This window comes from Ostrea edulis, chromosome 1 (genome assembly GCF_947568905.1).
Source record: "Ostrea edulis chromosome 1, xbOstEdul1.1, whole genome shotgun sequence".
Classification (NCBI taxonomy): domain Eukaryota; kingdom Metazoa; phylum Mollusca; class Bivalvia; order Ostreida; family Ostreidae; genus Ostrea; species Ostrea edulis.
The window spans coordinates 89,662,226-89,690,219 of record NC_079164.1 but is presented as its reverse complement, the minus strand read 5'-3'; the positions used below and the strand labels follow the sequence as shown (position 1 = coordinate 89,690,219).

The 27,994-nt window shown below is 36.1% G+C and overlaps 1 protein-coding gene across 41 annotated transcripts in view; it reads left to right on the top strand.

Annotated features, from left to right (window-relative positions):
- The first annotated feature begins 2,987 nt into the window (after window positions 1–2,987).
- The window catches only part of LOC125675297 (uncharacterized), a 44,150-nt gene continuing 19,143 nt past the window's right edge, over window positions 2,988–27,994 (top strand). For 5 of the 41 annotated variants that reach the window (XM_056165328.1, XM_056165266.1, XM_056165306.1 and 2 more), the window contains exons 1-8: window positions 2,988–3,252; window positions 4,118–5,480; window positions 23,402–23,437; window positions 23,591–23,745; window positions 23,883–23,906; window positions 24,797–24,847; window positions 26,284–26,376; window positions 27,776–27,829. In XM_056165328.1, the coding sequence (XP_056021303.1) occupies window positions 4,572–5,480; window positions 23,402–23,437; window positions 23,591–23,745; window positions 23,883–23,906; window positions 24,797–24,847; window positions 26,284–26,376; window positions 27,776–27,829 (1,322 nt within the window). In that variant the 5' untranslated portion in view covers window positions 2,988–3,252; window positions 4,118–4,571. Of the gene's footprint in view, window positions 3,253–4,117; window positions 5,481–18,719; window positions 20,155–23,401; window positions 23,438–23,590; window positions 23,746–23,882; window positions 23,907–24,796; window positions 24,848–26,283; window positions 26,377–27,775; window positions 27,830–27,994 lie in introns of those variants that run through there. The other 36 variants (XM_056165418.1, XM_056165376.1, XM_056165410.1 and 33 more) reach the window with 19 other exon arrangements.

Here is a 27,994-nt window from a genome sequence, read left to right as displayed (position 1 = left end):
TCTCTCTCCATTACACTACCAATATTGACAGTCACTATATTACCATAAGTAATTACAGGAAAATTTAACAATATACTTTTTCAATTACAACATCGTGCTCTTATATATATATAAAGCACTAAATAATCACAACTAGCTATAGGTACTGAAAATTTTCACCCCATTATATATATATATATCATATCTGTAACCTATATATATATATATATAGGTTCTGTGCTTCCTAATCCTATTGCCGGTATGCAATATACATATATGATAAAATATGTTAAAATTGAAAAATTGAATTGTTTTAGAATAACGGCAAATATTGTCGCATTGATTATGTATGGTTAGTAAACAAAAAAAAAACCAACACATTTGAGTGGATTTTCATCGTAATCATATTTGTAATGTAGACATATTTGAAATGAATATTTTGCGACATGAACTCGCAAGATGGCGATAAAAATACGGAGAGGAATTTCGAATACATAATGATACATGTTTATAGACAATTGTAGTTGTCAGATTGAGAAAAAAATGAAATAAAGTATGAACCATTTTATATCATTCCCAACCCTAAACGACACACCATTATATTTCCCCCGTGAAGGATTTCATCGTATCTCAAAATACTTTTCTCGATCTATAGTTCATTTACTATATTTCCAGGTAACCTATTAATAAAGCATATTATATATAAGATTGTGGAATTTGAATATACATTTACATGTATATGGTACATGTATGTTGCCAAATCCTGGCGAGTCTGACGTGACGTTATATATATTAAAAACGTTGTTTCACACTCGACTGCTTCCTTGTAAAAATGGACCTTCTTCTCCATCTTTGCTTAGGCACTCATCCTCCATTCGTTTTCTCCAAATTCAGATCAAATTTCAACAGGCACCCCAACGTTTCACATGAGCTCCCAATTTCCGCCACAATCTCCCGCACAGTGCGCCGGCGGTCCAAGGGCGCCCCCACCCCGCCGGTCAGCCAGACCTTCTATCATCTTCCACCTGATGTTCTTCCCTCCTTCAATCGCGCGTGTCACTTGAACATGAGTTCCTTGTTACGTTTTCACCCTGCCTCTAGATTTATCATCAATTCATGCATCTGAGTCAGGGTGTTTCCAAGCTTTTCATTTTTTTTTTTAAATAACTGATCGATTTTTTGTGTCATAATCACAAATAGAATATCTAGATGATAGTAAAAATTTATGGAAGTTAATTTTTAATAGTTCCAACGATTGATATCATTACGTCATTACATTTTGCGCATTTTTCTCTCATAAATAACCATAGGAATAACAAGATATTAATAACAAATAGACCCCCCCCCCTCTTTCTCAGCATCCGTCCCTATGGCAACTGTCAAGGAGTTCATCAAAAATAGTTCGTACAAAAATTCAAAGTAGGCTAAATATCATGTATAATTTTGAATTATATCTATTGAAAAAAAGGTTATACAGAGGAATAACAAGAACTTTTGGACCAACCCTCGTATGTATTGCTATTTTTATCATGTAGGATTTTATGTCAAATTGGAGTGTTGGAATGTCAGTGTTATTATTGAGAAGTAGATTGTAACTCAAAATCACTGCCAAAACGTTTGTAAATGTAAATATTTAGGCCTGCAGCCATATGTTTTTAAACCCCCCCCCACCCCCACCCCTAAAAAATATGACTCCATTCTGCTTACGCATCAGCTAAAAATGAAAATGCGCTAAGACTGATATAAATTGAAATATTTTCAACTATACATTTATCTGAAAGACCGAATATTGCCAAAGTGATCAATATTCAAAAAATGTAAATGAAACGCATTACAATCATCAGATATATATAGAAGTTATAAATTGGGGCAAATATTGATCCTTACTACCTATTCCTCGAGGTGACTATTTACAAGTATATGAGTGGTGGATTAAGGAGACGAGCACCTGGCACTTTCTACAACTAATTAACTTCTTCAAGTGGACGGGTCGAGACGGTGTTATATTTTTATAAAATCAATATGATAATTCATGAATTTTAATGTTAAAAATACCTAAAATGGCTGGATATTCCAGCGTGAACTTGAAAATCTATATACTCTCAGTAGGTAATAATTGATATAGGCAATGTACTCAACGAATTTCTTGGTTAAACAAAACGATTGACTTTTTATTTAGTCCGATTTACAAAAGGGACCACGTGCAGATATTAAACATACTTGTACATGTACATAAAAGTTGCATGACCGTGCGTCTACGTAGAGATTTTTTTCTGCCATTGTTTACAAGGCCTATACCCTCAATGGTTGCGAAGTTTTTACGGTCACGTTCAAGTACCCTACAGTGCAATTTCACTTTCAAAATATTTTTTAACATTAAGAGGGGCGTCACGGACATATCTAAGCTTTAAAGGATTTTTTGCAAGTCGTAAATCACTATATGTTAACAGTTACATGATCGAAATGAAAAGAAACGTACCTTTTCAAAAAATTCACAGGGCCTTTAAAACGATAACATCAGATACATATATATTGTGTTTGATACAAAGTTTTTCTGCATATAAATCTGTTTGAATTTTCATTTGAAAGTATAAATCGTGGGTGAAAAGTCGTTTTCTCACAATAGAGTCAAACGCCATGTCGCATAAATGTCCTTTAATTTTGCAATATTTTAATAGTTTACTCACCCTGGGTACAATTGTAAGTTCCCCACTTGAGGTGTTCAATTAGAGATCAATTGTAATATTTTGATCATTTTTGGGTGATTTAAACGGAGTAAAAGTAACCAGAATTTGTTTATAATCTTCATTGTTCTGACATATCTAAAGAAACGCATTAGTGTGTAATATCGATCAAATACCCACAGAACATTAAAACAAACAAATTAACATTCTGCTGATATTTCTGCATTTTGTTTCATTTGACGACTCTCGATATTAAATCTAGGCTAGATATTTATCAGACAAAACAACCTTGGAGCGCGTGGAATAACATTTGCACGGTGAATAGTTTTCTTCCTGGAAACGGTGTTTAAAGCAGTGCAGAATCGGTGACCTTCCACATCTATGAGGCTTACCACTTAAAGCATTTGCACCCATTCCTACTGTTTTGTATTGAAATAAGCTGTCCAAATTAAGGTAATTTCAGCGTTATTGCTCTTCATAACAGCACGTAATGGATTTTTTGTGTCCGGGTGGAAAGTGGTTCGAAGTGATTTCCTCCAGTTAAGATCGTTGATAAACTTATTTGGACGGAAATTAAGAAGAAGATAAGGTACAAGTTTTATCCATAGTCTCAAGTCTTTAGGATGAGCCCTAATCACTGTATTATTTATTAGCTGGTTCGTGTAGATATTTTACATGTATATAAATGCTTCAAAGCCTCATCAATAATCGTTTGAAGAGCGATCAACGCTACCTGTTTTCAGTATTGAACTAAACAATCATATTGCTCGATGTTAAGCCTCCAAATTGATGCTGTGCTTTAGCGTTTTGTTCTTCTTAATTTTTCAAACAATATTTTAGCACCTTGAATTATGTAATGAGAAAAGCAAACTTATGCGACAAACGCGGCGATGCACGGGAGATTTCTAAGGAAATTAGCCCCGTCCATCGATCCTGTCTAATTGTGTTTAGGATAAATTGCTCATTAAATCAATAAGGAACGGTGTGTTACAGGGATAGAAAAGGGGGATATATTTGATCTTTATTGATGAATAAAATAGCACTGTTTAACGGAGAATGACAACATGCTTAATGTTTGATGATAGTTATTTATCATCAACATTGGTATTGTCTTTTCTTCTTCTTCTGGTAAATAGATATTTCATGATGTACATGTATGTAAATTATGTCTCCTCTCATACTAGCTTTCCATTTCAAGGTTCCCAATAAAAAAAATTAATGTTGCCAATCTGTCAATCGAGTTCTAGTAGTTTGCCAATATAAGATTTTTAAATTCTGAAAATGTTCACTCGATATTTTTTATATCCTTTAAAGGACGTTGATAAAGTAGTGGACTGGTAGAAAATGTCGCAGATGCGCTATTTTGCACCTGTAATTTTCTCCTGGTCCCACTCACTGGTCTCCCGACACTAGCGATTTTCAATGGAATTTATACAAACATCTTATTTTTTCAGACTGAAATTCTTCGTTTGCCGATCATTGATTTAAAGATCATCTTTCCTTTGGGTACAAATGATGGATTTTAAACAAATAGAGGATTATTAAACCACTTGTTTGTCCATGTACAACAGCGTCGCAGACAAGTGCTCAGACAGTAAAAAAAGAGAAAGTGTTCATTTTCAAGTGACAGTCGTGGAACAGAAAACCTCAGAATTTATCGATAACCGTTCAAGGTAATATGAAATGTGTGATGTGATAGCACAAGCCTTTAATCTGTATAATGATCTAAAGGATGTACCGGATTACTAGGATTTATACGGATAATGTAATAAATACCAGTGTCAAAGTTTCGTTGTATAGTCCCGCAAAACACCATAGTTTAGTTATCTCTTGGTAAACTTTGCCAAGAAAATGTCGTAAGAACTCAGAAACCTTCCACAGGAAGATTACTCAGACCAGTCCCTTACCATGATTACCACCCAGCCAAAGAGTTGCTTAAGACGAACCGATACCTCCTTAACTCGGTACAGCGATGAAATATTCTCAGTTTCCATCACTACCAAAGAAAATCAGCCATCCTTCAGACGCAGTGAAAGTTCTTTTGCCGTTCTTAAAAGAAGTCAAAACTCTTGTTTGCGGTTTCCCAAAGTGGAAGCGACGGCTGTCAATCGTGATGACAAGCTTAAGCTTTCCAGACTTGGACAACGAACTATGAGAGACCCCCACCGTGCGATTTCGATCGACGAATCCCCAATCATGCTTCTTCCTAAAGCCCATGTCCGAAACGATTATGACATTCGCGCGAGTAAACGTGCCTTTAGTGTTGTTGCAGACGACGAGGCGTCTTCCTTACACTTATCAACCGTTCCTTATGACCGAGAGGATGTCAAATCAAGATCCACATCCAGGTCCTCCATCAAAAGTCGGAAGAATCATCCAAGTGACGCAGACAGTGGTATTGGGTCTTCCTTAAGGAGGTGCGTGACTTTTTCGGAACTCAGTCTCAGTCGATCTTCTATAGCGAGGTCACTAGATGAACTCGAGAAATCTTCTGAGTTAGGAGATCTCAACAATAATAGTGTCAAGGATAACGATATGTTGGATTCTGTTTTTGGTCCTCTACCGGAAGCAGAGGATGATGGTGGTCATCTGGACTCCTTCGCAGACATTATTCCCGATCCGCCTAAAATCAGAAAAAGGCAAGAAGGAAAGCAACAAAATCAAGAGTGTACCTTGACGGAAACCGATATCCAAAGATGCCACGAACAAGACTGTGAAATATGTAAGGGATTTATGTCAGAGAAGACGAGAATTCAGAGATACTTTGGAGGAGTTGACCAATTCCTGCAATGGCTATACTCAAAATGGGGAAAGAAGGTAACGTCTGTGATTCAGATTATATCAGGAATACACTGTTACTTTGTAATTTTTCGTATTGCCTTTACATCTGATGTCACTATGCGCAGTCGGTACACCGCGTGATAATGTATATCGGGGGTTCCAAGGAAAGAAAATTATCAAATGTTTTAGATGACGCACTCTTTCTCTCTCTCTCTCTTTCTCTCTCTCTCCTGGGGATGGACATCCCCGTAATCCTCCATTGCAAAATGTTCTAAAATATAAAAAAAAATTGATGAACGAGATCACTGTGACATGTTTTATTCACTGTGACATGTTTTATATTATCATAATATATTGAAAATTGACCTGATATACTAGTAAATAAAATCCGGGTAGATTCAAGCGTTTTACTGATTTCTGATGGCGATAAGATACCATATTATCATAGTAAATAGACTAAATACCATTTTAACGACTAGACCTACATTTCAGCAATTAGCTTCAAACTGTATCCGGAACGTACGACATAGTTTATTAGCTTAAAACTAGTTTTGCATTATCACCCGTATCAAAATCTATATGGCAAGCCGTTTAAGAATAGATGTTATCTGAAATAAATGTTCTCATAAAAACCATTGACTTGTTTGTATCAAATAACTATATACTAGGAATTAATGTAGAAATTCTGCCAACAATAACCATTTAGAGGCCATTGATATTTCCAAAGACTTTAATGACAAATATCATGTTCGTTTGTTTGTATAAGTGTCATCGGGTAAATAATAGTCTGCTTTGGGTGGGTGGAGGGGGAAGTGACGCACACATCTGAATGTGCTTTCATCATCGAAACTCTCATTGCTCTATTCCAAGAGACTTCAAATATTCTTAAAGCTCAAATATCACACGACTCTCGATTTGAAAACGGAAGCTCCCGAATGAAACTGCTGGTATAGCTCTCGCTTCGTTTGCAGGGGACTCGGGTTCGATCTTAGCTGGTGACATACTCGAGCGTTAAAATAGGTAGCGACTGTTTCTTCGCCAGGGTGGGCGTTGGCCAATCGGAACTCCTCGAATGTCTCGCGCACTCGACATAGATCTCGGATGTAATTGGCAATGCATCCAATTCACTCATGGATGCCACCGTATTACATCCGAGATCTATGTCGAGTGCGCGAGACATTCGAGGAGTTCCGATTGGGGCGTTGGCACGCAAAATAACTGCCTACTGTAGATCCACAGGCTCTCGACGTTTTGAATTTAGATAATTAAAAAAAAAAAACGTCCTCCTGTAAACAAGCTATCAAAATTTATATTTTAAAAAACACAACAACAAACCCCAAAACAAAACGAAGTCGCGAGTCTGTGTGTAGAACTTCAAATAAAGCTGGCAACGTCTCTAAATGAGTTCTAAAAGGGACATAAAACTCCAAACAATCGATTTTGGGGCTAAAGGAACTACCATTAAGACAACAAACACCTTTTCACTACTTTATGTATTCATTACCTTTGAGAATATATACAAGTGGTGATGTATGCTTGATTATCGAAATGCCGATTCCGAAGCACCATGTGATACCAGCATGAAATAATCGTCGGAGAAGTGAACTTGACTATTGCATTGACAATATTCCTTGACAGGCAAAATAAGTAAAGGAAGCGCACACACACAGAGAGAGACAGAGGGCGGGGGAGGGGGCCTATTTTGCCTAAGCCTCAAAATATTAAATGGGATGGGTGGATGACGACCAGATATTTTTCCCAACCTTTGAAATCTTCGATTGGAGGGGGTGTTCTTCTATCAACATACAGATTCATTTCAAGTTTACGTTCTTGCCATTTAATATATTATTACCAAATGATACGGAGGACTCACCAAATATAAAAACAGAAACCCCATGGACACCAAATACGTATAAATCGATGTGTTCGGTGACAGAAATTTCATTTCTGATGTGCTGTCACAAGAAATGACTTGAATTTAGTGGTGAACATTTTCACAAATAAGAATTACTGGTTAAATATAAATTTAACTTGAATTTTCGCAATTTTTTTTTTTTTTTTTTTTTTGGAGGAGTCAGTAGAGCATACCTTAAGAACATCAAAGAGCAGCGAGTGCTCGACCATGCACCCACAGACCTAAGGCTAAGGCAACAGCCTCTGTGTTTTATCTTGGATTAGTACAATTTATGACTTTCAATTTGCTATTTTTGCTTATGGCTGTTCCTCTTGTTTCCAGGAAGTAATTGTTCATAACGAAGGAGCGGATGCTTTATGGCGCCATTTAAGATATTTATGTTTAGAATATATCTATTTCTGTGTAATTGCGATTTGATAATCACAAAAAAGAATTCTTTAATTAAAACCTTTAAATCAACATTTAACATTTTGATATCATCAGAGATATGCGCAGATGTACATTTTCTGGGAAGACAAACCTTTCCCAGAGTTTTGCATGGCTGGATCTGACGTAAGAAAACGCCCCCTCAAGAGCACATCAATTAGTTATGTCAGATGCAAATATATATTCAAGAAATATCTAATATTTTGAAATGCAAATTTTATTACTCCTTGTTAAAATGTTTGGTCTATTAGTTTATTACACAAGCTGAAAATCTGCAATTTAAATCTTCTGTGTTTCTATTAGCCCTGTCCCTTGGACTTTCCGTCTGTATTCTTCGTCTGCATTTTATAAACATTTCTTTGTTTTTTATTGTATCGTACGATGACTACGATGACTATTATAATTTCAACGACTAAAGTTTTTAAGCTTAACATTCAACTTGAAGATTGGGGTTTGCGAACTATCTCTATCTCTTTCTCTCTCTCTCTCTCTCTCTCTCTCTCTCTCTCCAGACACGCAATATTGTTCTGTCAATTTCTAAATTGTTGGTTCAAGGAAACCAACAGATACTATCTAGTTTCTTCTTGTCCCTGGGGTGATTAACAGAAATACGACAACACAGACAATACTATTGTTAAAATGACACGAAACCCGTGTGATGCCTCCTGTATAATGTGAACTTCACTGATTTCCCGTGTGATGCCTCCTGTATGATGTGAACTTAACTAATTTCGTGTACATGTACCGATCCTAGAAAGTGAACAAGTTACAATTCACTAAATTACGGTTTCATGATATGCATGTAATATCTTTGATCGATGTGAGGATATTCATTTCATATATTCATGAAACAATGACTGCGGGGGATAATTTTGGTGGGGATTAATCCGCAAAGTGGAGAAATTTTGTTTAAAAATCGAACCTGCGACCGACCCCCCCCCCCCAACAATATATCAGTACTGGGGGGTTCATTTTTCTATCTGGTAACATGTGCAAAGTATACACGGGACTTATACATGACGTCACTACACTGGAACAGTGATACCAGGGTAAATCGATATCATTTCAAAGTACATACTGAGGGTCATGTTAAGTACTTGATGCATGTAATACCATGTAGTTTACATACTGTACGTTATGACATGAATTTGAATTCAAACCGTTTACCTCAAGGAATTTGAATTATAATTCGAAGAGAATAAAAAATCCACTATATGACTTCCTCAGGGCACTCATCAGTATTCGCTCCTATTTCATTCCCTACTTCTTACTCTCACACGCGCCTCCCTTCCCTCCTACCGATACTTTCGCATCCTCATCCCTTTCCCTACCGATACTTTCGTATCCTCCCCCCCCCCCCCAACCGCTACTTCTTCCCTAGGCCCACCGCCACTTTTTCATTCTTCCCGACACTTTCTCATCTCTACCGCCACTTTCTTATCCCTTCCGCCACTTTTTCACTTCTCCAACCTGACTGTATCATCTTTCTCGACACTTACGACGTTCCCCATCCCTACCGCCATTTCTCATCCCTCCTGATACTTTCTCATTCCTCCCGCCACCTTTTCATCCTTCCCGCCGCTTTCCCATCCTCATCTTTACCGACACTTTCTCATCTTTACCGACACTTTCTCATCCTTTGCAACACTCTATCATCCTTTGCGATACTTTCTCATCCTTTGCAACACTTTCTCACCTTTACCGACACTTTCTCATTTTTACCGACACTATCTCATCCTTTGCAACACTTTCTCATCCCTCCCGCCACTTTCTCATCCTCATCTTTACCGACACTTTCTCACCCGACATTTTACCGTATTCCCTCTACGGTTAAAGTCATCGTCACAAGTTGCCTCGTATACACTAAGTCATTGAGGTGGGGTAGGCACTACCGGACTCAGTAACCGTGGCTAGCGACGATAGTTTAAAGTCTGCGTTGTTCATCACGTTAATGTGTTTAAAGTAAAGTTTCCACAAATTTAATTTTATGGCTTTCTTTGAATTGTTAACAGCAATGCCGTGAATTAAAGGCACTGTCAGGTGTTGATTCATGAAATGAAAGGAAAAGTTAATGGTGTATATTTATTTTGATAAGGTTAATCTAGGTAGATGGTTTAATTCTTCAGTAAACGCTCATAATTCTCACCCGAGGAGTGAAAAATACTACAATTTTTGTAACCAAACTTATCGGGCGAAGGGAAAGAACTCAATCATGTTTAAATATCGCAGTGTACACCACACGCGAGAGAAAGAGAGAAAGAAACTCGGAAAGAGAGAGAGGGGGAGAGTCTTTTGTAATATTTTCAGCATGTTTAAATACTTTTGACAGGTTTGAATAAAGACCATCCTATTTGTCCAGTACTCTCCCTTTTTATCCATTCCTGTCCCGGACTGTTAAGGACTTTGTATAATGCGCCAGTCGGTGATGCACCCCTCTAATTAAAAAACATGTAATAGTGAAGTATAATGTACAGTACTATAAAACAGATACTCTAGTAAACACATTGCAAATAAAAGCAGTGGATTACTAAATAATTGAACGCTACACTCGATATCGTGCGCTTATGCCAACATGTTTTTAAAAGCAACTACACGAAATCCAGATCTAAAATTGCAATTTTCTCCATCCAATTTACAATACCCCATAAAAAAGATAGTGGAAAAAGAAAAAAAAGGCAGAAAATGCCACTGAAAACTTCGTTATATATATAGGAAAGTTCATGTTCTCGTTCCTTACAAATCACATACATGTATTGTAATGATATCGATAACATTACATGTGGTAAAGGAGAACATAAGATATCATATAATAGCAGTGGCAGACCCCGATCTGTACTCCCCTTTAGTAGAACATTTTTAACAAAAAAGGCCATTCTTTGACATTTTAGGGTCTTGGGAAGAAAAGGTACGACCTTGGGTCGTCCCCTCCCCTTTTGTTTTTGCATAGACTCGAATAATTGAAGATATCTCTAATTAATTAATTGAACACTCCGATGGTAACCCACACCGAACAAACTGTGGTGTCATCGCCTAGCACCGTGGGGGTCCGGGTTAGGATAGGTCCCCAGTACCCCTTACTTGTCGTAAGAAGCGGCTAAATGAGGCAGTCCTTCGGATGAGACCGCAAACACCGATGCCCCGTGTCACAGCAGGTGTGGCACGATAAAGATCCATCCCTGTTCAAAGGTGCCGTGCATAGGCCTAAATTTTGCAACTCTTCACCGGCAATGCTGACGTCTATATATGAGTGAAAAATTCTCGAGAGGGACATTAGACAATATATACAATCAATAAATCGCCTTTTACGTATTGCCTTTGCTGTTTGAATAAAGGACAATAATGAGTTTAACCAGTTCCATAAATAAGATATATAATAATGGCGAAATGGCCACATATACACACACTTTGAGTGTATTGGCAGTTCTGACCGCATGTTACATGTACAAAGAAAAAAAAGTTGCAGATCCAGGTGAAAATCCGGAGTACCGACCATAAGTATTAGGGCAAACCGGTGGCCTCGTGCGAGCACAAGTGCCGACATCCCAGACTGATACAGCACACCATCTGTATGGAGCGCCAAATTAACATAAACTCAAATAATTGAAGATATCTTCAATTATTTGAAGATATCATTAATTCATTTGATGCGCGCAACAATTTAATTAAAGATCTCTTCAAATAATTAATGATATCTTCAATTCTGAATTATTGCGCGCATTAAATGAATTGATGATAGCATTAATTCTTCTGCTGAATTGATGCGCGCTTTAATTGAATTAATGATCTCTTCAAATGAATTAATGATATCAACAATTGAATTGATGCGCGCTACAATTCAATTAAAGAGAGCAATAATTGATATAATGCGCGCATTAAATCAATTGATGCGAGCAATAATTGAATTGATGCGCGCATTAATTCATTTGATGAGAGCAAAAATGGATTTAATGCGCGCATTAATTCAGTTATTGCTCTCTTCAATTGAATTAATGAGAGCAACTAAATGATTAAAGATATCTTCAATTCAACATATCCACAATTGAATTAATGATCTCTCTAATTGAATTGTTGCTCTCTTTAAAAGGATTGATGCGCGCATTAATTCCTTATACAAAAGCATTGTAAATAATTAAAGATATCTTCAATTGAATTAAAGAGATCATCAAATTATTTATACCGAGCTCTAAATCAATTATTGCGAGCAATATTTCTACGAACTTAATGCTCTCATCAATTGAATTGAAGAGAGCAATAATTGAATTAATGCGCGCATCAAATCTATTATTGCTCTCATTAATTCAATTGATGCTCTCATCAATTGAATTGAAGAGAGCAATAATTGAATTAATGCGCGCATTAAATCAATTATTGCTCTCATTAATTCAATTGATGCTCGCATTAATTCAATTGATGAGAGCAATAATTGAATTGAAGCGCGCATTAATTCATTTGATGAGAGCAATAATTGATTTAATGCGCGCATTAATTCAATTAAAGAGAGCAATAATTGAATTGATGATATCTTCAAATAATTGAAGATATCTTCAATTATTTGAGTTTATGTTAATTTGGCGCTCCATACATCTGGTGACCGAAAGGGACCACCCGATCTGTTTACCCTGCTTTAGCAAGATTGCCCCCCCCCCCCCCGGGAGATGCTTTAAAACTGCAAAAATCATTATAGTTTATTATTCATATGTTGGTATAATACTGATACTGTCCATTTATTTGTGTACATGTATATACATGATTAGCAATTCATATATGTATGTACTTGTTTCCCCAACATGCTGCATCCACATGCAGTTTGCAGTCTTTGTAACCTGTAGTTAATGTTGTAAACTTTCTTTCTTTTTTGAATTTCCTTCTTTATAAACGGTCTTACTGTTATGCCCTCTGGACCCAAAATTGGAATAAACTTATCTTATCTTATCGTACCAGAACCCTCTGGTACTCCGGAACAGGATCTTCCCTACAAGTTAAAGAGGTGGAGAGGAAACCAGGATAGCAGTCCTGTGTGCCCCGGTCCAATTAACTTTTATTAGTGTTAATCCTTTTTTTTTTCATATGAGCAACTATACATGTGTAACAAACAGCCCTCTGTCTTTGTATGGAACAACAGGCCAGATCGGACGCACACTTTATACTGAATTATATCTCCCAGACCTGCCACAGACATCGATATGATATTCCTCCAACTACCTGAAACTATCGAGCACCTCAACAGGATAATAATTGCCTAATTTGTTAATAAAGATGTGGAACGTTGCCTGGATATTTTTCAAAAAGATTTCGTTACCTGTACCTAAAAGGTGCGTTCCATCGTATCTAAACTGACATCGTGGACTGAAATGTTGTCTGAACTCCCCAATTCTAACGTGAACTTGTGAATTATTTGTTAATTTTACGGTTTTTTCCCCCTATTGTTTATATTACCGCTTTCTTCACCCTTGACCCCATGCCAGTATAGAAGGGGTAGGTTAGAGGACCATACGAAGGTAGTTTCTAGGATTAATGCATTATAGCGAAGAAACGAACATTTGATTCTTCAGCTAAGGTTTTGCTCATGAGTACTGGTGTCACCAGGTCATTAGCGCCCAGATGTTTCATCATGAATGCTGGTTATGGATGTCTCTTGAGCAGGTCCATGACAAGAGTGTCCACATATTGCTTTTGCATCTCACATTTCTCCTACCAATGGATGCGGACTTGTGAATTAATGTTTTCCCCCACCTGAACGGGTTACTGCTAACGGACCTGCCCCGTATGGAATGAAGGACCCGAGAATCAATATTGAGGAATCTGAAAAAAAACTTTGGTTAGGTTATTCATTTATTGATTTAGCGTCAGTGGGTAGGATATCTTGGTGTGGGGCGTGTAATACAAAAGGCTTTCCCTGGTGCTACGGATTTGTATACGAAATTTAGCAGCCCACTGAGTGACTGAAATGACTCGAATGTTGCTTTTGTACTGTCAAGGAAGACTTGAATACGCTGTTTGAGTGAGATAAGCTTGTCATGTGGGAGTCTCGTGACCATATTCACCGTATCTGCCTCTATACCAAGGGAAGTAAAGGTTGTAGTTGGATTGGTAGCTTTAGAACTGTGTCCCAGTATTCTCTCAAGAGAGCTACAGTTCAGCAGCTATTGGATTGGTAGCTGTAGATTTTCTCAGAGAGCTACAGTTCTGCAGCTATTGGATTGGTAGCTGTAGATTTTCTCAGAGCTACAGTTCAGCAGCTATTGGATTGGTAGCTGTAGATTTTCTCAGAGAGCTACAGTTCTGCAGCTATTGGATTGGTAGCTTTTTCAGGAGCGATGGGCACACCTGTATCTTCGCATTTGTTTAAACACTGTGGGGGTAGCTTGGCCTTGGTCTGAGTTTGGGGGTCCCAGGGAAAGAAAATCATCAAGATAGTGTGAACCATTGGGGTTGCGTGACCTATGTTGAATTATCCAATGCAAGGCTGAGGCAATTTTTTTTAAGTTACGCAGCTTATGGATGCTCCATTTGGTAGCATTTTATCAAAATAGTACTTGCTGCGAAATTTGAAGTCTAAAAGCTCAAAACCTGAGCTTGCTACGGGTATTAAACAAAATGCAGATTTGATGTCTGACTTGGCTAGGTAGGTTCCGGTTCCTAATAAAGCTATAATGGGTGCTGCATCATCAATGGTTGCATAATGCACGAAACAAGCAGCTGGGTCTATTAACCGAAAATTGCCATGTTTATGGGGACAAGGTCCAACGGTGAAACTTGGAGAAGGTGGAAAGGAGGCGAGTCGAAAGCCTCCCCTCCCCCAACCCTCTGATGCAGGACCTCTTTGTATTGGAGGGAAGAGAGCAACTTGAGATTTTTAAAGATTATTTGATAGCTGGGTGCTCTTCGCCACACACTTTGCATTGTGACCGAGCCTGACAAATTTGGAGTGTCCCCCGCTGGTACATCCTGGTTGTGAGGTACCGTGACGTCGGTTGTCGATCCCCACGGCTGCATTTACAACAGCAGATATTCTTGTCCTGGACCTCGCCACGCTGTTAGTTTTCAGTCCCCTGTCCCCTGGGTAGGGACACGAAATTCCTATCCCTCTCCGCCCTCGAGTGCCTGGTCACGCTATTGCGAGTTTTTCTTGTAGAAAAAGGGCGGATTAAAACTCGATTACGTAAAACTGCATCTGCTTTAAAGTTGCGTCTGCTGTGTTTTGTAGGCGAAAGCGGAAGAGGAATTCGATAGCTGAGGATAGGTCTTATACCACAGATGCTTTGACTATTGTACTGGTAATGCCGAGTCAACTCAGTAAAATACACTGGAAACTTCGGTCTATTTGACATTGTATTCAAATAGTCTCCATTATTTGAAGATATCATCAATTCATTTGATGTGTTTAAACAATATTTATATAAATAATTTTATGAGATTGGGCAGCAGGCTTAGCCTGTATAAGCCCTCTCACTAAATCATTTGATGCGCGCAACAATTCAATTAAAGGTCTCTTGAAATAATTGATGGTATATTTAAATTTGATTTATTGCGAGCATCCATTGCATTTTTGGTAGCATTACTTATCCTGCTAGATTAATGAGAGATATAATTGAATTGTTGCTCTTTTCATATGAATTGATGATATTAACAATTGAATTGATGCGCGCTACAATTCAACTGAAGAGAGCAATACTAGTAATCCAGTTAAGTGCGTATCATATCAAGTAATGTTCGAATTGAATTAGTTATTACTTTCCTCAATTGAATTGTAGCGCGCATCAATTCAATTAATGCGCTTAATAATTGAATTATTGTTCTCTTCAATTGATTAATGATATTATTGATTCAATTGATGCGCACAATACTTCTTTTAGAGAGAGCACCTATATAATCAGAGATTTTGTCAATTCAACATATCCAATATTGAACCAATGGTCCTGCTTTCCTTAGAAAATTGATGCGCGCATTAATTCCTATACAGAGCGTTGTAAATAATCAAAGATATCTTCATTTGAATTAAAGAGATCGTCAAATCATTTACACCGAGCTCCAAATTAAATTTTGTCAGCAATAATTCCACTACATTAATGCACGCATCATTGCAATTGAATTGATGAAAGGAATAATTGAATTGATACGCGCATCAAATCAATTATTGCTCTCATCAATTGAATTAATGCGTGCATCAAGTCTATTGTTGCTTTCTTTTGATGTGCACATTAATTCGATTATTGCGTGCAAAATTGAATTGATGCGCGTATCATTTGAATTCATGACAGGAATGATTTATTGGATGCGTGCATCAATTTAGTTATTGCGCACAACAATTTAATTTATGATATCTTTAAATAGTTAAAGATATTTTCAATTATTTGAGTTTATGTTAATTTGGCGGTCCATACGCCCTAGAGTAAAGTAGTTTTCATAAATTATTAATGACCTATGTGGTTCTTGAAGTTGAATTTAATCAGAAGTATACAAACAAAAATTGTTGATAACTATTTTCTTTCAAGTTAAAAACCAAATCAAAATAATAATACGAAAGTACTAAATAGATACAAGATTGTGGATTCTGGTATTTACACGAAATATGACTTTACTCTGTCAACATTAACAAGGTGTAGCACTAGTATTTTACTATCAGTTCTGAATGTGCATTTCGTCAGAAATTATGTAAGTTTCTACTGGTACAGGGTTTCTTTATGTATAAGGTTGGAACTGATCGGTTGTCTGCAAGACTGAATTGATATCTAACCACGCAAGACATCATGCAGGCTTGACTGGTCCCTTGTCTGTTATTTCATCGGAAGGTCAACTCATACTGGCGACTTCGTTTCGTACTCAGGAGTAAGAATCTAGGTACGAACTTGGGTACGCACCGAAGTTATCCTATTGGCGACCATGTATCGTGCTTCAGCCAATCACATCCATTGAAAACTGACACATGCGCAGTATCATTACAAGACCGCCATATTGTGTTGTGTAGAGTTCAAATATCACAATATGTTATAAGAGTTGAAACTCGTTCCGTTCACTGACAACTGATAGTCCGAGTACGAACCAAAGTCGCCCGTATACATATAGATGGCGATTATCCGGAAACGCAAAAATGAAAAGTCAGTTTTAGTAGAAAGCAATCTGAATATTTTTTTTAAAAACCCTGCTGGATTTTAACCCGCGATATATAGTTCAGCAGTTGACACGCTAACCTACTGAGCTACTCAGCTAGGCAACTAAATTCGAAAAGAAATAGAGTGATATTGCTGATATTTATATTTCCATCCATGTCGTAAAAGGAAGTCAGCCAGTATGACGATGTAGGGTACCTCCTTAAGACTACATTCAACCCACACGGTCACGAACGGATCCTGAGAATTACCCAAGGAACCGTGGTCTTCTAAACAGGGGTTATATGTGCGACCCCTTAGATTCCGGAAAATATACCAATTAAAGGGATGGGAAGTCTCTTTATCTCCAGTTAGATTCGGCACTTTCCAGATGCACGCAAGATTTCTTTAATTCTTTTAAAAAAAACAAAAAGAAAAAACACTCCCAACACCACTCAAAACTTGCTATGAGTGATAAAGAAACAAAGCAATACAGGAAATTTATACCACCCATTGTTTCAGAGTTGGGGTGGTGATTTAAATGACAAGTCAAACAAGATAATATTTTGGGTCTCGATACCTGAGCATTGGAGGCCTATAAAACACGTGCCTGCTTAGCAACACGTACCCCTTATTGTTGTATTTTCTTAGTGGATTCAGATCTTATCGCCAGGGTCCTCTTTTGTGATGATATCGTTATGGTTTTTTGACAGTTGTAATATATATGTACTATATAGCAGTCCTACGAATGCTGTATGCAGTACACCAGCCTGTTCACGAGGTGAAGACTGTCAGATTGATATGTCAGAACATAAAGAATGCATATTAGATTTGATTATATTGCATACCCCCTCAAAGAAAAAAGCAACAACAAAAATGATGTCCATGTGTTTGTTGGCTTTAGAGGTGCCATGTTTGCGATTTTACTGGTCTGGAGTAGATGCGCGAAAACTGTCCATCGCGAAATTTTGAGTAAAAAGTGTTACGTGTATTGTGGATAAAACTGCCAATCCTAAAGCAAATGTCGCCGATTCAAATTCAATGTAGCCGAAATGTCTCTCAAAAAGTATTTAGCAAAAATTTTATTCGGGTGAAGAGTTTTATTTTATTCGGGTGCATGGAATATACAGTGTTTACTTTATTTGGCTTGAGTAGAGTTAGAATTTTAACATCCATGATGCATGCTGCCTGTGTTACATTTAATGTCTTTCTGATATCACACGAACACGACTCAAAACCTTGATCACAACTAAATTAAATGTTTATAATTCACAACATAGTACACCCAAATAGCTATTTGTCTTTGTTTTTACTGTCACACCGTTCGTCATACAGTTTGAATATACATGTATGATTCTTGACACTGCATGCTTTGTTTGTTCGGTATCTTTTCTAATCACGTGGTAATTGCTGTATTGTGTTTCCATTGGAATCCTTTTTACATCGTCATGTACTTTTAGGAAAATTGGAAAACCTTTACAACCCTTGATATTCCAAGAGGAAAATATGATACATGTATTTCAAAACACCTTGTCACTAAAAGGACTGTGTTTTGTTGAATTTGCAATACATGTCATTGAAAGCGAAGATATAGATCATTATAAATGACCAATGATAACACCGAGTTAAATTTATCCACCACAAAAACAAACTTTACTATGGTTAATTTGAGAACTCTTGTTTCAACCAATGACATGGTTTATTAGATCATTCTTTTTGGACAATAGAATCGATACCCTTTATGGAGGAGGAAAAAAACTTTTCAATATGATACACCATTTTACAATCCTCTATACAAATAGATGATCCCGTGCCAAACTGCGAATTCAATACACCCGACATGTTTTGGGTTTTTTCTTCATCGCGTCGAAGGTATCAATAATTGATTAGGATTAGAAGAAACGGTTTAAGGGACTTAAAGCCACATGTTGAAAGGGAGAGTTTATCAACTGAGTGAACATGTGTAGATATGCATTTATGTTTTTAAGATATCAACTATTGAAGTGAAAAAGGTTATGAAAGGGATATTAAAGGCCATTCGATATTTAAAGTTATAATAATGCATTGTGCGACTCACTTACATGGAATTTGGCTGAAAATGGGTGGTATGCCAATCTGGACATAAATGAGCCATGGACCTTATGGAATAATAATCATTTTATGACGGGAGTTCGTGTGTTAGAGTGGAGAGTTTGTTTGTCGTCTCTCCGGATTGTTGTGTAGTGTTGTGGGATGTGAAGAGTCGTACACGGAGTCCCTCAGTGTAGGGTATTGAGTGGGATATATTATGATAGACCCTGGAGTAGAATAATTAGATATTACCTTTAAATGGCGGTGTCTTTGTAACTGGACGTGATTTATTGATTGTGGCGCGCGTTGTAATTATCATTGGGTATTGTGTTTTTAGAATCTGTTCTTTTACCACGAAGATGGTAAGCTGAACAACTATGACGCCGTATTTCTCTTTCCTCTCTACAATTACAATGTGTGTTTGGTGATTTCTCGTCTGTTTGGAGTTTTTATAACTTGGAATTTATACATCATGGTGTTTGGTAATGACGAGCGGTTAATGGCATGGGTGGCGGAAGGATATAAACACAAGCTCTTCGCAGACGACGCGAAGAAAGATGACGATATTCGGCCGTGTGAGTCCGATAGCTTCACCTTGTTACCGGAGGAGAAGACAAACACCTTCGCGGAGTTTAGAATAGTCACTCCGGAACCTTTGAATGGCCAGATAAGAGTCAGGAGTGCTACTCAGGCAAGGAAGAATGTGCGCATTCAACGCCCGGGGACTGCGCCCCCAAGGACTGAATATGTCAGTCCATACTCTCGGAGCGCAATATCAGCGTCCCGGCCTTCATCACCCACAGTTCCTAGACCACCCAGCTCCTCTTCTAATAGGGTGGGAAGTGCGACCTCAAGCAGACTCAGTTCCAAGAAGTTCAACGAAATGCGGAAAGGTTTCACTCTTGTCAACAAACTGTATGAAAAATCGAGAGAGAGTAAACACATCAATTTGCATCCTGCCAGTCCGGATCCTGATTTTAGGTATTTCGATCGCCATTCCCGATGTTACGGGTATAACCATATGCATGGACACTTACTACCCGATAGGCCTCAGACAGCTTGTGATGATCACCCTTGTGAATCGTATTCTAGACCAATATCGGCGCTATCAAACGCATCCCGATTATCGTACTATCACAATGACCCCAAATCGACGAATCAACCGCAGCGATATGTTAACTATCATCGCCCTCGATCATCTCCCATGACGGTAGGTAGCATTGGCACACGATTTCACATGTTTACATTTTGAAACCTCAACTACATGTATGATACATGTGATACCCACCATGGCGTGAAGCTGTAACATTTATAAAATTTGGAAGGGCATTCTGTACTTGACCTTGACCTCGATTTATCGATAAAATGATAATTTCTTTTTCGAAGTGCAAACCACCGTGCACTCACCAACATTTATTTACGTTTAGTTTAGAACTTGTTGGAAACTGATTTTCAATTCTACCAGATGATGACTTTTACGGTGAAAATTGTATTTTCATTTTAGTCAATCATGTGCACACCCATAATCCATGCTTATTAATTTTCTACACTCCTAGGATGGGATTTAAGATTAAATAAACAGGCAAGGCTATAAGGGAATTATAATAATTTTAATCAAGGAGATTTCATTTACAACTATTTAATTTATAAATTATTAACCTCTATTTGTATTTATGGCATGTTTACAAATACCTACACTAGTCACAAAGATTACTTCACCTTGGAAGGCTATTATCTCAGACTTTTAAACAATAAGCAAAACTATTTATTATTGTCGATATTTGTGTCGGTAGTAAAGAGCCGCGTGTCTTCTGCCCAAATTTCGAACACACTCAATAGTGGGCGGTGAAGCCGCAGTTTTCTGCAAAGATAAGATAGGAACGATAAATTAAGATATATATTTGCATTGTAATAAAGCACAACAAAGGCTTTGGTTCTTGTGTGTATCTATTCACGTGTAAAGAAGATAATCTGATAATGACCGTAATCGGCCTTCATAAATCAGCGATGTGTTTGATAGAAGCGAAGATTTTTGTGAAGAGTATCGATAGTCGCATAGCTGCCGCCATTCAATTGGAAATTGTTATAGCTTTTTAATATTAAGGTTACCCTCTTTAAGTGTACTCGTTATTCTGTACCCCCCCCCCTTCACGCACATGTATGATAATGAAAGGTGACTATTTTAGCCAATATTCCATTTTTCAAAATTTTGACATTTTCCTTGCCCATACACATCAGGAAGAACTGAGAGACTGATAGTGCTTTGAATTCTAGACAAATTTATATCTCTCAATATTAAGTCTTTGTAATCCAAAAACAACTGATGTCATTCGACCAATATGTAGACTGTGCATTGTTTTGTCTTGACATACGTCTGTATGTAATGTTATGCAATCCTAAGACTATACAGGTAAAATTGCAACATACCAGTATGTTTAACACATGTTAAGCATATGGTAAACATATTCTGAAACATGACAAACATGTAAAAGAAGCACGCAAGGTACACTGAATTTTTTACTTGTGTTAATCATATGTTTTAAGTTTGCAGTATGATCAACATATGTTTCAAACATATGTTAAACATATTTTCAAAACATATGTTTACCATATGATGATAAAATCATATGTTAAATGGGTGTTGCTAAAACGCGGAACGGAAAATGGAACAGAAAACCAGGAATTATTTTTTTCTGATGTAATTATTACTCTAAATGGTGTTAGAGGTATATTTATTTTATATCATATGATTAATGTATTAAAATTTCCTATGCCACAATATTAGTATATTTACTCAATGAAAATATTGTGTGCATACATTCAGCAAGTAGCCTGTGCTATATAATTCAAAACTTTTCAAAAGATAAAATGTGCGCATTAAATGAATAACTGATATTTCCAAGTACATTTGGTAATTTAAAGATGCAAATATAACAATTAGAAAATGTGTGCATTGTGTGTGAACAAAGTACTGGTCTCTTATCACAATATTTCAGAAAATTCGCAATATATCAAGATGTCTATGCAAAGAATAAAAAGCAAAGCAAAATTCAATTATATGAATTCAGATAGCTCCGACACAAAATTAAAAACCAACTTGGACAGTAATTAAAGAATGGCTATGCCATTGCATCTCTCTCTCTCTCTCTCTCTCTCTCTCTCTCTCTCTCTCCAAAACATCTTTTTTAACACACAGTATGTATATAATAATGTATACATGTATTTACATGGCCCATGTATGTTATGGTACATGTATATTAACATTCAGTAATTACGGTCACACAAAGGGGGTGGGGGCTGGGGTGAGTTAGGTATAAAACAACAATAATTGGTGAACATCTTGTGTATGCTTTATCATTTTTTCAAATAATAGAAATGAAGTGACTGCAGCACTCCATCCTAAATAAGAGAGTATTTTTAGAGGAATTTCCTGACCAGGATTGTTTTTTACCAATTCATATCGTCCTCTTTCAATTCTTAAGTCATGGACATTTATTTCGAATCTACAAAGAGTTTTATTCTAGAGATTTTATAAACATGTACTTTTCCATATCAAAATTTTCTTTATGCAAGAAATATATGTAGTAAGTTTTCCTGATTTCTGACCTCTTCACTTCTATTTGATCAAATATAGTAAAACTGTTTTGTTTTTTTTTTGGTTTTTTTTAAATGAATGTATGAGATTTTTACAATTAGGTACCAAAATGCCCATTGTTATTTTCTAAAATTATTTATATTTTTGTACAATTTATATTGTATGAATTCATGTTGATATTCTCTGTTTAAACACTGTGGAACAGGTACTTGTATTTCAAGTCTTTGCCATTATAGTAAAATACTTTGGATTATTGAGCAAAACATGTGATATCTAGTACCTTGAATTTTGAAAATATGGAAATATTAGTAATTCTTTTCCGGCACTCAGTAGATGTTTACCAAACTTGATATTTAGATTTTCTTACCTCCCAATCTTTAAAGATATCTGACATATAATAAATCTGTCTTTTTCCAGCAAGTGTGCCAAAAGTATATTCCCCATTATCCCCCATCCAAATGGTAAAAAAGACGTAAAAATGCTTTAATGGCTGGATCTATAGATTTGATGTCTTTATAAAGTTTGAATGAGGCATTAAGAGCTTTATGGTATAAATCAGATGTTGCTTCCTTGAATGAACCTCAGGAGGATGATATTACACCTAGATATTTATATTGGCTAATAACACATTCAATACATGTATTGCCAAACATGAATTTTTCTTTAATTAGGTGACCATTTTTATTAAAAATGACCATTTTTGTCTAATTTGGTATGTTGAACATACATGTATATTAAACATGATATGACTAATATATGAAAATCCTATCATATGTTGCAAATTTTATGTGTAACCCCCCCCCCCAACCCCCCCCCCCCTCTAAAAAAAACAACACCTCATAAGAATTTTGTTCTGTTTTAGAGGAAAGATTTGCTGACTTACTCCAGGGCAAATTATGTGAGTATTGCATCATAGTTGACAATTATTATAACAAAAAGACAGTTGATAGAAATGTAATTATTACTTTCGCGTATTTAGCAGTAGCTCGAAAGTTTAATCGACTGTGAGTGAGGCTTCCAGAATTCAGCATTCTTGATTTTCTTCACATAGTTAAGTAGGAGCACCCGACCAAAGTTTTGTGACATTGTGAGACAAAAGGAACTCCATCATCGAGATGAAGAGGATAAATCGGAGAGTTCTGAGTACAATTACTACAGGCAACAGGGGCACCTGCTCACTAGATGGCGCAAGCACAGCAACGCCAGGTATGACATTAATTTTTCATTTACCTTTCAAAATTAAGTATCACAGGCATTCTTATGATGACCAGTAAATAAGCATAAGTTTGAAATAATTGATATTTATGACAATGATTTTCTTGATGCTGTTATTTTCAATGTAGACCTAAAAATTCCAGAAAATCCAGGTAAAACTCATTAATTACCTTATGAACTTACTACATTTGCTTATACAGGTGTTTTTTTTCCAATTATAATCTGGAAAATACAGAGTTTATTAGATTTTTTCTAACAGGGTCCTTGTGACTAATTACATGTAGGTTTGGTAAAATGAAATTTTGGGTCAAACATTAATTCATTGCAAGAACTTTTTCTTGCTACATGTTAAAAAACTGACTATCACATCTAAACCATTAATATTCTAAAATCAAAAGCATGATGCATAATTACTATATACTTTTCAAAATTAACAATTTTTAAAATATCTTTATTGCATAAGAGATAGAACAGATGCAATTTCAAGCAAATAACGTTTCAATCATCAAAAATATGAACATTTTTTTCTTGAATGGAAATGGAGTTACATATTTATAGGTACATGGTATTTTTAAATTAGAGTCTGCACTCTTTGTAATGTCAGACTTAAGTCATAAGAAGTGCAACGAAATGAAAATGTCTTTCCAAACTTTCTCAATCTGTTTTTATACTATTTGGAATCACTTGGCTAGATTGTTTACAAAGTCTGAGTAGGAGTATATAAAGATCATATTTTCTGCTGAAATACTTATTTTTGATATGAGGGAAGTGTAAGTATGTGGTTTGATGTGTTTAATTTGTAATTAGTCAGGTGAAGGGCCAAGGTTTGTAATTCAGAGTGCTTAATTTACATATTTCAGTCAAGAATTTATGAATGATGTAAGATTAAAACAGTTAATTCTTTTCAGAGATTCATTCAGAAATTTTTTTCATTTTAAAATAGAAAGACATGTGAACGAACATCTAAGTTTTATCGTGACATATAACTAACATTTAAGTGATATATAACAAACATTTAAGTTTCATACTTATTTTGCAACAGCTTAGCCCAGGAAGATCTAGTTAACGAAATTGTGAATGACATAAGGGAGCCGTAAGTTTCATTTTTCCTGTGTGCCACACCCCCTGATGCCTGACTCTAATATGTTGATCGAGTTTTTCTTTTTGACCTGGCATTAACTCTTAACTTTATATAATCTGTATTACTATATTGTAATAATTTTGTCACGATTTGGAACCCAATATTTCTACATCTCTAACAATCTTCCTTTTCAGCACATCTGTTTCTTTCCAGTGTTTGACTTTTAGTGATCTGACTAGACTTAAAGCAATATATGTAATGTCAATTGCGGGTCATGGTGGTTTTTGTCAGGGGGTTAAAAGACTGGAACCTACATCAGAAAAATACCTGTACAATGCCCAAGTCTACAGATGGACATATGACCTTCTCTGTTGTTTGAACATAATCATAAACTGAACAAAATTGATTCCCAGATAAGGATAGGCACAATGTGATAGCAAGCACTGGTTTCAGCCTTCAATCGATATCATGCATATGGAGGAAGTAAATTCTGCACAAGTCAATTCTTCCCTCTTCTGAAAGCTGGGACTTTGTTGCCTGTCAGTCCATATCATCTAATAGTACAACATATCCCAAATACCACTTAATAATAATAATAAATAGAATTATATAATCATTATAAACATCATTACACTTGATCACATGAAGAGTCTCTCTATGACTCATATTCCAGTCTCGGTAATGATACTGTTCAGCGCCATCTTCTGGGTATGCATAGTAAATTGAAGGTCAAATGTCAAGGTTACCTGGTCACATGATAAATATAGGTTTCCAGAATCTCAAATACCATTTGAACTTTAGAAATGAAACTTCACACAAAGAATCTATGTGGCTAAAGGTTTTCTAATTGAAGAGAGCAAAGGTTAAGGTCACCAGTTCACATATCATTAAAAGTGTTATTTCAAAGAACATTTGACGAAATAAATCTCAATATGCCTTTCAAAGAAAGACCTGCATTGTTTTTATGTCATAGCTAGATCAAACAAAGTCCAGTGTTAAATTTTCATGCTGACATAATGTTATTATACTGTAAATAATTTGTGGATGATTTCATTTGAATTATTCATAACTTAATAGCACTGAAACTTTCAGAAAAATTGGAGTATTTATGCTGAAATATTGACCTGTTATTTTCTAGTCAAATTAAGTTTTCTGGTCACAGAGAGCAAGAAATGTTTAAGCCCTTTTAAGAAATTCACTAATATTAAGTTTTTTTTTTTTTAAATGTTCTTTTTGAAAAATATATACATGTAGAATTTTTAAGCTCTTGCACTATGCTTTTAAAGAAAAAAAATTTCAGATATTATACTAATTTTGATTAAAAGCATATCTAAAGAAAAAAAACTGTTGTAGGAGGGATCAGCTCATGCAGTAATGTTTGAACAAGGAGAATCGATACTGTGAGATAGGGTGTTGTCATAATACATGTATTTATCCTATTCTACCAGGGCAGGAATAAAGGTCAGGCACGCCCTTGACCTTTGGCTGGGTATAGGCACCTCTGTCAGATTTAGACCCAGCTTTACCTATGGCCTTTTCAGGTGATATAGAACTCTGAGGTGTAGCATCTGGAATTGCTTGAGGGTCATTTGGGATCACTGGATACGTGTGTAATGGATACATGTGTTGGCCTTTTTATATAATTTTTGTTACAAAGGCATTCCGTGTGTTTATATTACAGCACCCACCTCACTCCTGTTGTTGCTATAGTAGTTATAGGGATGTTGAACTTGCTTTCTACACAAAATGTTTTGACATTCGTTAATTTATCATTCAAGGAATGAAAAACTTGGATCAGTTTATACATTATATAACCTGGTTGAGGACAATTTGAGCTTAACAAACTGTGGAGGAGGACCAGTTTATACATTATATAACCTGGTTAAGGACAATTTGAGCTTAACAAACTGTGGAGGAGTTAGTGATGTGTATAGTCTCTTCTATCCCAGACATATCTCATAAACTGATAAAACAAAATAATCAACACCACTCCTAATATGATCTAATTTTATAAAACTTCATATGTATTCAGCAATTTAAAAACATTTATATGAATTCATGAATCTGCCTCGACCATTAATTTTTAGGTAACTTTTCTTGATTTTAATTAATTCACTTTTGTTTGATTTAAAGCTTAATTGCCATGAGGTCAATAATGTTTAATATCATGTTTCTTGAACACTGTGTATTAATCAGGCAGAAGGCAGTAATTGCCTTAATTATTATATGACAATATTTACATTCATGCATATATTTTTTCTAAGAGATCAAGGATATGAATTTTAAAGCAGGTCTTTCCTATTGTATGACATCACAATGTAGAAATACAGTCTGCATGATGGAACATTGAACATTAAAGTTTTACATTGTAATGAAGTGTCCCAATATAAGTCTATACATAACTAATTATCTATTTAAGAATTTCATGAGAGCATATAAGAATGATATGTAACGGGAAAGGAGAAAATGCCACGGACCAGAATTGTGATTCAAACCCAGGCCCCCTGAATCTCTAGTCAATTTGCTCTAGCAACCGAGCTATCTGGCCACCGGCAATCAAACACGGCTGGCCATTACAGATATAACAATCCAAATGTGTAAACAAAGGCTTTGGACTGCTTTATCAGAGTGAATTTCTGTGGTTACAACTATACTTGCAGCTATTCAGTACATCATGTAATAAAAACCAATAATAATACCACTTATATGTTTCAAGCTTCTGCAGCACAGTACTTCAGGATTCTATAAGAGTAGCACTAATCATTATTAATGATTGTTTTCAATACACAATGTATGTACTAGCTCACACTTAAGCTTACTAGGAAATTTTCCTGATGGTTTAACTGTGGTTGTTTAACTTCAGGAATTATTATTTAGTAAATCAGTATAGTTATGATGTGAAAATGTCCCTGAGATTTGATTTTGATAAATCAATTGTAGTCTTCTAAGAAAGGAAGCTAAAGCATCAAATCTTTCTACGTTTTGGATGTTGCGGTGAGCACTAACAATTTGTGTCAATGTGATAATGCTTCAAGGACAAAAATCCCAGAGCTATAATCAATTAGATTTAATAGATTAACCTGCATTGGTGTTTGGATTGTGTGTTATTGGTTGGTTTATGTGACTTAAAAATATTGTGAATATACCATATATTACTCC